This window comes from Salvia splendens, chromosome 2 (genome assembly GCF_004379255.2).
Source record: "Salvia splendens isolate huo1 chromosome 2, SspV2, whole genome shotgun sequence".
Taxonomy (NCBI): domain Eukaryota; kingdom Viridiplantae; phylum Streptophyta; class Magnoliopsida; order Lamiales; family Lamiaceae; genus Salvia; species Salvia splendens.
Genome location: NC_056033.1, coordinates 40,104,869 through 40,116,584, shown reverse-complemented (window position 1 = coordinate 40,116,584; position 11,716 = coordinate 40,104,869). Strand labels below are relative to the sequence as shown.

At 37.0% G+C, this 11,716-nt stretch overlaps 3 protein-coding genes across 3 annotated transcripts; 1 reads left to right on the top strand and 2 right to left on the bottom strand.

Annotated features, from left to right (window-relative positions):
- Nucleotides 1–259: 259 nt before the first annotated feature.
- LOC121792808 (heat shock protein 90-6, mitochondrial-like) lies at nt 260–3,402 on the top strand. Its single transcript, XM_042190908.1, has 10 exons — nt 260–461; nt 665–847; nt 942–1,016; nt 1,098–1,202; nt 1,409–1,549; nt 1,637–1,729; nt 1,836–1,913; nt 2,060–2,314; nt 2,387–2,501; nt 2,783–3,402. The coding sequence occupies exons 1-10, from the start codon at nt 372–374 to the stop codon at nt 3,031–3,033; spliced, it is 1,386 nt and encodes a 461-aa protein (XP_042046842.1). The 5' UTR covers nt 260–371; the 3' UTR covers nt 3,034–3,402.
- Nucleotides 3,403–3,495: 93 nt separating this feature from the next.
- LOC121792807 lies at nt 3,496–6,873 on the bottom strand. Its single transcript, XM_042190907.1, has 5 exons — nt 6,535–6,873; nt 5,867–6,265; nt 4,467–4,730; nt 4,067–4,322; nt 3,496–3,928 (listed from the first exon to the last, which is right to left on the bottom strand). Exons 1-5 carry the CDS (start codon nt 6,821–6,823, stop codon nt 3,727–3,729), a joined length of 1,410 nt encoding a protein of 469 aa, XP_042046841.1. The 5' UTR covers nt 6,824–6,873; the 3' UTR covers nt 3,496–3,726.
- Nucleotides 6,874–9,879: 3,006 nt separating this feature from the next.
- On the bottom strand, nt 9,880–10,374 carry LOC121779819. The gene has a single exon (XM_042177266.1). It carries the CDS (start codon nt 10,372–10,374, stop codon nt 9,880–9,882), a length of 495 nt encoding a protein of 164 aa, XP_042033200.1.
- Nucleotides 10,375–11,716: the final 1,342 nt, after the last annotated feature.

Genomic DNA, 11,716 nt, shown 5'->3' with positions numbered 1-11,716 from the left:
AACAACACGTGTCCGACATGACACAATAGCTATATGAACTTGACACCATAACCTAAGGCGACATACGAAAATTGGGAAAATGATAACCTAATTTTAACTCTAATAAAACTACTAAATAAATAAATAATTAAAACATTCAAAATAATACTATGATTAATTGAGAATTCAGTAACCCATTATGATAAAGCCCATAGATGATAACCCAAGTCTACTAGCCCAGCCCAACTATTCATGTAATGAATGAAAGGCCCAAAGCAATCTCTCTCTCTCTCCCTCTCTCTCTCCTCTCGTCATCTCAGCTCCAGAAAAACCTTCGAAAACCCTACCCCCACATCTCAAAATTTGCTGCAATCCGCTGTCTGTCTTCCGAAATGTACAGCTTATCGAGGCGTTCCGTGCCGGCTATCCTCCGAGGCGGCGCTGCGCGCAATCGCGCCATTTATTCCATCGACCATCAGCTCGTATGCTCCTCTTTCTCCTTCTAAATGTCAGCATTTACTTAGTATTTGACAGTTTTGATTGTGCTTCGATACTACTATGCTGTATGTATATTTTTTAAATTAAAATTTCATGAATTGCATCTTTCTTCTTGAAAATTGAGTTCACGCCCTACGCCATTGTTGTTTGTTGTTGATGATAAGTCCTCATCTTCTATGCTGATTAGTCCGGAGAGAGTGATCCAACAAAGAGATGGTCCTCTGTGCTGACAACCGGCAGCAGCAATGCTATTGGTGGCACCACGTCATTTGATCTGAAAAGGGGGCGTTTTATGGGGTGTCGTTATGAGACAACTGCTGCTTCAGCTAATCCACCTCCGCCACCTGAAAAAAATGAGTACCAAGCAGAGGTGAATATACGTAGAAAGTTATATATTTCTAATTGTTTTATGGAGTAACAATTATGTGTAGCGGGTGAAATTTTTTCTGTTTGTGATGTCACAGAAAAAGAAGAAGACCAAGAGTGTAGTTGGAAGGGATTGGGATTGGGAGCTTACAAATGAGAGGCGGCCAATATGGGTTAGCCTTTTGTATCTGTATTTGTTATGTTTGCTACCAGAGCTGCTATCTTTCAGATTTTAATAGTTCCTTTTGATGCAGCTGCGTAACCCTGATGAAGTTAAAAAGGAGGAGTACAATGAGTTCTACAAGAAAACATTTAACGATTATTTAGAACCCCTTGCCTCTTCACACTTTGAGACAGAGGTTACACATTTTCCTTCTGACAACATTCTCTTTGTTGTTTATAAATCTTCCATCTGATGTCTGTTTTGCACCCCTTTTATTGTGATGCTACTTACTTCTGTTATTTCTCCGGTACAAATTATTGTTTGTGTGGGCTATATTAGTCCGAGACTTGTATAAAATCACAAATACGAGATGTTGTCTTTATTCGATTTAGTTGTTTTCAGGGTGAAGTTGAGTTTAGGTCTATACTATATGTGCCATCCATGAAACCCTCAGGGAAGGATGACATTATCAACCCCAAGACAAAGAATATAGGGCTGTTTGTAAAAGGAGAATTCATTTCTGATGGTTTTGATGGTGAATTGGTGAGAGAAAATTAATTGGTCTTTATATCCGGATTGTTTATTTAAGGTATTTGTAACCCATATATGTTTACGCTCTCTATGTAATAGTTACCACGGTATTTGAGATTCGTCAAGGGTGTTGTTGATTCAAATGATCCTCCTCTAAACGTCTCACGCAAAATCCTTCAAGAAAGCCATATTGTAAGTATGCAGGATTAGTGGTTGTCTTGATGCCGATATAAAATATTATGTTGTGTGTGTAGGTGTGAGTATGAATGACCTAATTCTCAAGTTCATATTGTTTTAGGTTCGCATTATGAAGAAACGTCTGGTGCGCAAGGCCTTATACATGATCCGTGGCATATCTATGAGTGAAGATAGAGAGGTATATATATACTTTCCTGATATACTTTGTGTTTTGATTGTGCTTCATTCAGTTAATATCTAGAGAAGCATAGACAGTTTGCTGCCCAGTAAATTCCCGGACTACTGTATGATGTATCCATTGGTAATTTAACTTCTTATGTGCAGAACTATATGAAACTCTGGAGGAATTTTGGCAAACACTTGAAGTTAGGTTGCATTGAGGATCGTGAGAACCGCAAACGCATTGCTCCATTACTTCGATTTTTTTCTTCTCAAAGCACGGAGGATGTTATCAGCTTGGATGAGTATGTTGAGAACATGAAAGCTGATCAGAATGATATTTATTTCATTGCGGCTGACAGCGTAACTAGTGCAAGGAATACACCCTTGCTGAAGAAACTTGTCAAAAATGGTATTGAGGTATTCTAAATCCGACTATCAATCTTGCATTTGCCTACATTCTTGATGTCCATAATTTTCTTTCTGCTGCAGGTTCTGTTCTTGGTGGACCCTATAGATAAGGTTGCTATCCAAAATCTGAAATCTTACAAAGACAAGAACTTTGTGGACATCACCCAAGAAGGTTTAGATCTTGGTCAGTTATTAGGTAAGCTCATTGTGATTTTTGTCTCCTTTATTCCTGCTATTTCTCTAAAGCTCTCCTGGTTACCTTCACCTTTGTTTGTAAGGAGTTAGATGTAAACAATAGTATGACGACATTTCATTTTGCTGTATGCATCTTTAGCTACTATTGCCTTTTGTGTTTGGATACCTGTCTATTCTATACTATGTTCTGTTGGCTGGTTGGAGATGTATATTCCTTGGTCAGTTGCTAATGTTGTCTCAAACATTAGATCATGTGATTAGTTTGTTTTTGGATTCTCACAGGCAGCAAAGATGATGACAGATATAAAGAGATGAAGCAAGAGTTTGGTACTTGTGACTTGATTAAGAAGGTTGCATTGCCCGACTCACGAGTCTTATATACTGTGCTACGATCACCTCATATTGATAAAAAGTCCAGAGAACAATTTCAAATGATAGTCAAGAAAGAATATTATGTCATAAAAGCACAAAGGCCGTCTGAATTGCGCCAGAAGTTCTTTTGGTTAAAACGCCGTGCAACTTGGAGGACATAAGACTTCTCGATCACTGAATGGATGCTCCTACCCATGCCTGGCCCTTTACCGTACCTTAAGAAGAAATACGAGGTGTGTCAACAGCTTTTTAAGAGAGTTGCCAGTGTTCAAGTCTCAAACCGTCTTATTATTTGTAGTTGCTTGATAGCTAGTTCTCTGCCTCTAGGAATTTTGGTGATTGGGATGGAAATTTTGGAGGAGCTATTTTATTCAGTTTCATATTGATTTTTGTTTTTCTATCATCTTCACTCTTTATCATTTCTGTTGCTCCATATAAACATAATACTAGACTGTATAAGGAGTTCAATCTGTAATCCTTTGATGCCCTTATTTCTTTCTAGAGAAGACATAGTTGCATTGAACCTTTGACATGTCTCTCTTTTCCATGAATGCCTTCTTCATGATTAATAATCCAACTTATTGAAGGTGTCTTCATTCCAATTTGTAACATGCCAAATGAAGTTTCTCTCTCAAATTTGGTTTTGTTTCTCCCTCAATTAATCCAATTTCATCGTACAGCATCAAGAAATAGGAGACCTATTATTACAGGCTCAGTTTCCAAACAAAAAAAATACAAGATTCAAAATGGCAATGCCAGATTTGCTAGAGTGAATTCCAAACAAAACATTTGACGCTCCAAAACGTGCATCCATTTGATGATTCAAAGCTGGTTTTATGGTAACAATCTAGTTCCTATGATGCAATTTCTAGATTTGTGGCTGATGCCTTTTTCTTGCTTAGCAATCTCAGCATGAAGTCTGGGTTGGCTTTGAGTCTTTCTTTCATGTCTGAAACTCGAGCTTCGTGCACCATCTCTTTAGCTTTTCCAGCCTCCTCAATCAAAGCATATAGAGTTCTGAGACAATCTTTTCTATTCTCTTCTCGATGTTCGAATCTAAGTAAAAAATACCATGGTCAAATGTTCATAACACAGTGATGGTATTTGATCTTATTCAGCTGAAATTAAGCAAATGTAGATCAAATATAGATGTTCAGATACCATAAGTTCAGATGGACAAGCAAATGGACATACCTTTCACTGGTTATCATCAGTTCATCTTTCCCTGGATTGTAACGCTTTCCAACCAATTCTCTCAGCCGCACAAGTTGATGCTTAGATAAGCCAAGCTCCTTCACAGTTACAGACAACTTTACTTTTCTATTTTTCGGGTGCCATGAATCACCACCAGGAGATAGGACCACCCGAGATCGCCATCTGAGAATTGCTCCCCTACCTTGTTGGCCATCCTTGTACAATGGCGGATTTACATTGAACTGAGGGAGAACAACTGTACCCCAAAAAAATTATTATAAAAGCCCATTTATCTAAACTTCACAGCCCATTCAAAAGTAGAGGGAGGGAGATGGGAGTAATTCGACTGAGAGTGAGAGATGAAAAGTAGAAGAAAAAAGAAAAAAGAGGTGACACTCACACTGCTGAGAGTACCGAAACTCACACTCCTGCTGCGCTGCGCCACTGCCTGCGAACCAGGTCAAACGCACCCTCATTTCACAATTCATGGATTTGTCACTGTCGTTGTCAAACTGAGGGGGTTCTTTTTCTTTCATACATTCCAAAACCATCTGGTCTTCAAACTCCTTGAAAATCTCGTAACCTTCTTCATCATTAATCTCACCTTTTTCAATCCTATCAGCTATCTCATTAAACTTGACTTCCACCTTCTTTTTTATCTTATCTGAAACAAGTCCATTTTCAAAATCACAGATTGATAAATACATAAAGTAATAATCAATAATTGTTGACCAGTAATGAAAAAGAGCACAGTTCCAATCAACTCATGTTAGTAAGAACAAGACACATAATTTGCGAAGTTAAATCCTGAATTGATATTTAAAATGCAAGGGCTCTAAAAGAAAGTTAGCATGTCTGGAGGTCTGTTTGACAATGAATAACATTTACATCCACACTAATGCAGCTAGAGATTGCCTTTTACATCCCAAGTGTTTGACCACCCTATGTAAAAAGTGAGAGGTCATAGGTTCACTCCCCACTGCTTCTCCCTCCCCAGACTCAAAGAACCCAAAAAAGACGGGCCACTAATTTGCACAATCTAGAATGAGTGCCTCAAGTGACCCGTATCCAGATTCCAGGATGACCAGTGGTTAATAAAATTACTCCCTCCGTCCCTTATAAATATGAACTTTTGGTGAGGCACGAGTTTTAATGCAAAATTGGTAAAGTAAGAGAGGGGAAGAGAAAAGGTAGTGAAAGTAGTGTTAGTGGATATTGGGGTCCACATTATTAGTAGTGTTTATAGTATTTCCTAAATTGGAAAGTTCATAATTTTCAAGGACGGACTAAAAGTTCATATTTATTAGGGATGGAGGGAGTACAATTTTAGGATATTATGTGTTAAAGGTACTAGTTAGCATACACACTAATCTTACTCTATGAAGGGGACAGAAGCATTGCACGCAGATTTATCACATGCCCAAGTTGACAAACTGTAAAAACCATGTTGAAGTTATTCATGCAGACTCCAAGAACAACACGCAGGTATAAATGCAACTTAGCTTCTTAGAAGTATATACGTTAAGGTAATTAGGTAAACAAAATTGGGAGATCTTACTGATTATTATCAACAGTTCATTCCGTCATTTGAATTCATACATAGTCAAATCCTGTAACAGTTTGCATTCAAATAAAGTGGTAAACTATCCAAGAGCATCTAAATGAGAAGATGAATGACCATCATGTCCAGGAACAACTTCATCCGACCATTCAAACTAAGTAAGCACAAAATCCATGATGGAGATAAAATAAAGAATGAAAATTTGCCAGGCAACACTTAATCAAATTATACGATCATACCTGGTAAAAGCTTGTCCCAGTTAAGCATATCCTCTAGTAAGTCTTCACATTCCTTTGTATCCTGAAGATGACCACGCTCAGTAGCCTCCTTGATCATCTCGTTCCATTTCTGGTCAGTCATGTTGAAAAATGGATCAGACGACCTTTTCTCCATCACATAATCCCTAGCATTGCATAGATCATCAATTTCATCATCAGTTTCGAGAGCATCCTCCAAATCTGATTCAAAATCTTCATCAGCTACATTGTCTATTGGTGCTCGACAGAGCTCATCCAGAAATTCATCATCTGTCTCTTCATGCTTATCTGAAAGCCTTCTCTTTAAAATGGACTCGAAGACCTTCGGGATTGCCTCCTCATTAGCGTTTTGTAAATAATCCTCTACCTGCGCTTTCAGTTCTGCAAACCAATTTACAGCCAACGAAGTCGCATAGAATCAGAAAACAAAACCAACCCTAACATCTTACATCGATAATAAGGTTTCAATCGATAATTGGAATAAAACATATCAAAGCAGCTCATAAAACATTTTGCATTTAGCAAATAGATTAGACAAGTAGGAAAATTGATCTCAATAAAATCAATTAATTACTATTTTGCACAAAACAGAAGGAAAGAGCAATGAAAAATGTAACAATTAATCGAATTCAATTTTTCGTGAAAACCACCTTTGTTATCTACGTCTCCTACTTCAACCGCCGCAGTGATCTTCTCCTCAGGTAGGGCGACGGGAGATTCGGATTCTGGATTCGCGTCGGGATCTTGGGTGCCATCTTCGGAAGAGAAAAATCGCATTATGGATGGGAAATGGTTGAAATGTTGCGCATTGTCGGTGGCAACAAGCTTACGATGAAGAGTGGTGCAGGCATTGGAAACGATGGCTGTAGGTCTGTGGTAGAGAGAGAAATGGCGACTGCGAGTGTAGAGAGAGAGATTTCTGAGCAGAGCTCCTCTCATGGTGAAGGTTTCTCTCTAGGGTTTTTGGTTGAAGGGGAGTTAGAGAAATAGAAAGAAAATTATAAATAAATATTGAGATAAATACATAACTCATACAAAATGTGTCACATTTGTTTCATATTAGTATAAAAAGTTTAAGTTGATATAAACCATACAAAAAGTTTTATTCGTGTTTCAGTTTAGTACATTCCGTTATATGTATTTAAACAGCGTTAACTCTTTGTCTATGCAAAGTACAAAATGTTTCATCATTTTTTCATGTTGGTACAAAAAGTTTTATGATTGTTTTGTATTGGTACAAAATATTTTATCTTTATTTTATGGTTTGTACGTCATATAAGTAAAAAGTTAACAAAACACGAATGAAACTTTTTTTTATATGATTTATGTCAACTTCAAACTTTTTATACTAATATGAAACAAATGTGATATATTTCGTAAGAGTCATGTATTTATCCCACAAATATTGCCTTTTCAAATTAAATTAACTATATAATAAAATAAAATTAACAAACCAGACTAACCCATCTTCACAATCTTCTTCTTCCAATTCCGGCGAAGAACTCTGATTCTTCAAATTTCTTCTCAATTCCTTCCCACTAACCATCCTCATCGATCGCCGCTGGCCGCTGCTGCTGCTTTTATCAATTTGGTGGAAAGTGGTAAAATTGCAATTGCTTCTCACAATTCAGCTTTTATTTATGTAAGAGATATAGATATAGACTCGAATTTCATATATTTTTTTTAAAATACGCTATTTTGTCTAATTAACTCTGCAGAAATGGCGAAGTCCTGCAAAGGTCTGGCTACGGAGCTCGTCAAATGTCTCAGCGAATCGGATTGCATTAAGGTATACTTCCACCACCATTCGTTAGCATTGGAGATCATAAAATAAGATTGGGATGTAAAAAGGTTGAATTAATCTTTTTTAGGTGGAGAACCGGCCGTACAGAGAGTGTGCTAAAGAGCAAAGCCCTAATATTTCGAGCGAGTGTGTGGGGCTGAGAGAAACGTATTTCAACTGCAAGAGAGGACAGGCATGTATTCTCTCTCATCAATTATCTAAGTTAGTTGGCTTGCAGATGTGGTTCTTCTGTTCATTTAAAATGACAGGATTTGGGGGAATTTGAATCTGTTTGTTGTGAACTGAGGCTGTTTTGTTTAAGTTTAGTTGATAATTGGTTCTTGTTGATTAACTGTGTTATCTGTCTGGTGAATTTTGTGGAGTTAGTGAGTGGTGGGTGTTTATGGTTAATTAACTTGTACTCTTGTAGTAGTATGATCTTCATTTTCATATGAATTCGGAGAAATAGATCCTCCTACCTATTCTCATTTCCTTATTTCTTTTTTCTGATGTTAAAAAATACTGTAAGTGTTCTATCTTTGAGTTATGGCCATTGGCTGCTGTTTGTGAAGCATGTTAAAGGACTTGTTGATGGCATTTTGTGTTACTGGTCTATGAAAAATCTATGGAGGATTATCTCTCGATTTAGTGTGTCTAGTTTCTTCTAATCCATGTTCTCGGCATCAAGAAATACATTATGGGTAGTTAGTTGCCCTGCACCTGAATATATATGTTTGAGTAGATTGGCCCATGCGATAACAATGCTGCCTTGCTCTAGGTTGTCTTTTTCCATGATACATCAAGATGTAACTATGCTCGTGAACACTAATGGCAGGTTGTTTTCTGTGTAGATTAAATATGAAGATCCACAAAAAATGATTAGGTGCTCTTAAAAGAATTGTATACAGGAAAGGATTAAGTTCTATTTTGGTTGCTTCACTGTCTAGTGCTGTAGTGCAACATTTACACTGGTTTTGCAAAACTAAAGTCAATTTATATACTCTAAAAGTTTCGTCATAAATATGGAACTAATAGATCACATATATGATGATTTGGGGTAAATTGTTCAGTCGCACTTTTAAAATTCTGTGCACCAGTAAACTTGAGGTCTATATTGACAGATTAATACATTAAGCATGAGTAGGGACTATGCAACCCCACACTTGGGAGAAAGTGAAGGGAGTCTTAAAAGCCTTGTTCTGCGTAGAGGAATGTAGCAGGGAAGAGGGAACGGGTAAACTAAAATAGCTCCCAGGATCACTATGTCATTCTTTTATGGAATTCATACTTTAAGTTGGCTTTTGAATAGACTGAGAAGAACTATACAAATCCTTGGCTTTGTCATTCTATGTGCTTAAGGTGTATTTGATTATTTGGCTTATCTCATTTCCATATGCACATGCTATCTTGACTTCACTTCACTGCTGAATGAATGAGCACCACATGAAAGAAAGATTACTTGCAAGTTTTGGGATCAAATTCCTACTCCTCGTAAAGTATGCACATTTTTTTAAAGAATACTATAAATGTGGAAGTTAGTAAAGTTTTGACCCTTTCCTTCAGGTTGATATGAGAGCTCGAATTCGTGGAAACAAGGGTTATTAGCTATAACTGGATTTCACTTGTCTATGTGAAAACAGAGACATTGCTGAAGAAGCAGTAATGGAACTGGATGCTGAAGCCTAACCATCAGTGAGTCCTCCCTGCATTAGCCACAGGAAAAACGGGTGATTGTGTCGAATTAATTGTAATGAGAGAGCAAGTTAGGATTCTTGTTCAAGCCTACTTTTGTTTGAAATTGATTGAATCTATATTCTGGGGTTGAGTTTTGTCATCTTAGTTAAACATCCAGGTACTATAACTTCATAATTTTGTGTCAGTATCTTATTGAACATCTCATCAATTTTTTTGGAGGAAGTCAAATCTGCAGTGTGTCTATTTTGTGTAACAATAAGCCATATGCTTCAATATAGTGTGTATGTATGCACAAGTAATACTATGTACTAATGTATTTGAGGAGCACCATATATCCTGTTTTGAAGTTCAACACCCAATTATAAATTCTTATGATTCTGAAAATTCGATTATCCCCATTCTGTATGTTGTTTTAAATTTAAAGCATTTCCTTTCTCCAATCTATATACCAACACATCTTTTTTGTTACACCAATTATGCAACAATATTTTCCAAACCAATAGAAAATAGAAAAAATTCAAAAGGCTGGCAATCTTCTTGCAGAGACGGCATGGCTTCTGCTTCTTGGAAACTTGGTACTAACAAAATCACTACCATCTTCTTCCCCAAAATAGACACACGCCCTATCTTCATCGATCCTCCCCATCGCAACACTGCTGCTCCTCGGCAGCATCCCATGCGGGCCAGACCGGGCCCCTGCGCCCGGCCCCGCCCTCATCTTCATCTGCTGCTTGATGAACGACTCCACCTCGGCCCGATTACCCATGCTCCGGGTCGACGAGGCCCGAAACAGATCTGGCTCGACCTCAGACCTGCCCGAGCTGACGCTGAAGCTCCTCGGCAGCGTCGTCACTTGCGATGTCACAGGGATCGCCATGGCGCTGCCGTAGTTCATCTTGTCCGCGTAGTCCGAGAGGCTCCTCACGTAGAAATCCCTGGCCCTGCTCAGGGCCCGAACCGGAACCGCGATGATCCTCAAGAACCGGTTCTGCTGGCTCACTTTCGATTTCATCTTCGTCGAAAAGTTGGATTTTTTTTCTTGAAAAGGAGAAATGTTAGCTTAATACTTTTGCTTGGAGAATGAAGTGAAGTAGTAGTATATTGTTAGAGATGAATAAAATAGGATGAGCTGTGTGTATAAATATAAACAAGAGAAAAGAGAGAGGTTGGTTCTATCATCTATGAAGTGATGAAATTGAGAGTCTGAAATGGTGGACTTTTTCAATGGCACACCAGATAAGATTAAGAGGAATCTAAAGGGAAAGCAATGCTTGAAATTCAAACAAAAACATGAATAATAAATGTTTGCTTGACTTCAATTGAATGTTTTTTGCATGCCAGCTTTGTATTATTTAATTCCTGTAGTTTGGAATATTACTTGAAATTTTATGTTATCTATTGTTAGGTGGTTATCTTTGACAATGTACACAATTGTGTAGAAAATAATGTCTCAACAGATTTCAATTTTAAATCCCGAGCCATGGCGTTTCTTGTATTTTACCTCGCTTAGGAGACAATGTATACCCAACATTATTAAGTCGACTATGAATAAAATATAAAATCATGGATGCATTTGGTACCATGAAATTGGAATAGTGTTGAAATAAATATTTATTCAAATTTTATTTTAAATTCTTTGTTTGGTATATAAAAAATCAGCTAAATTTAGACATTAAATTTTGATTGAATATTTTATTTAAATTTCTGTTATTTACATTACGTTTCTCTATTTTTCAATATTCTACATATGAATATGTATTATGTCTATGTGTATTGCGTGTGCGCAGTTTGCATGCGCAATGTGTATTGTGTGTGCAGTGTTTGGGAAGTACCCAATTTTGTAACTATTAATTTCAAATATTTACGTTGGTATGATATTCAAATGTAGACTTCAGATTATTTGAGAATATAAATCAATTTCAAAGATAATATTTTATGGTATTAAATAGTAATTGGCTTGGTTTCTAATCTACTTTCTTAATTTTATGGTACCAAGCGAACCCTATATGAAAAATGACAAATATTTTTTTATAAACAAATGAATATAAATTTAAAGTCTAGCTAGTACCATTTTACCATTAGACTAAGTCACACACATAATAACACAAATGGTGAACTTTCTCGATTATTTATTGAATAAGTTTGTTCGCGTTATAAACTGAGTTAATGTTTATGGTCCTCTTTAGCCCAACTTGAAATAATAATGAATGTCGTCCAAGATGATAAATTTAATTTTCTACTTGGTTTATCGTATGGAAATGTCAAATGTGAAGGTAGATCGCAAAGGAAGTGGGCCTCGGTGTGCATTGTGGGCTTCATTGGAATTGGGTTTAATAAGCCTAACATTTTAAATT

What these genes read in the sequence shown, in the direction of transcription:
- LOC121792808 (XM_042190908.1), top strand. Translation starts at nt 372, where the DNA reads ATGTACAGCTTATCGAGGCGTTCCGTGCCGGCTATCCTCCGAGGCGGC. An exon ending in TCCTTCAAGAAAGCCATATT is followed by an intron (nt 1,730 to 1,835) that starts GTAAGTATGCAG and finishes ATATTGTTTTAG; the next exon opens with GTTCGCATTATGAAGAAACG. An exon ending in TTGTCAAAAATGGTATTGAG is followed by an intron (nt 2,315 to 2,386) that starts GTATTCTAAATC and finishes TTTCTGCTGCAG; the next exon opens with GTTCTGTTCTTGGTGGACCC.
- LOC121792807 (XM_042190907.1), bottom strand. Translation starts at nt 6,823, where the DNA reads ATGAGAGGAGCTCTGCTCAGAAATCTCTCTCTCTACACTCGCAGTCGC. An exon ending in AGGAGACGTAGATAACAAAG is followed by an intron (nt 6,266 to 6,534) that starts GTGGTTTTCACG and finishes ATTGGTTTGCAG; the next exon opens with AACTGAAAGCGCAGGTAGAG. An exon ending in CTGATGATAACCAGTGAAAG is followed by an intron (nt 3,929 to 4,066) that starts GTATGTCCATTT and finishes TTTTTTACTTAG; the next exon opens with ATTCGAACATCGAGAAGAGA.
- LOC121779819 (XM_042177266.1), bottom strand. Translation starts at nt 10,374, where the DNA reads ATGAAATCGAAAGTGAGCCAGCAGAACCGGTTCTTGAGGATCATCGCG.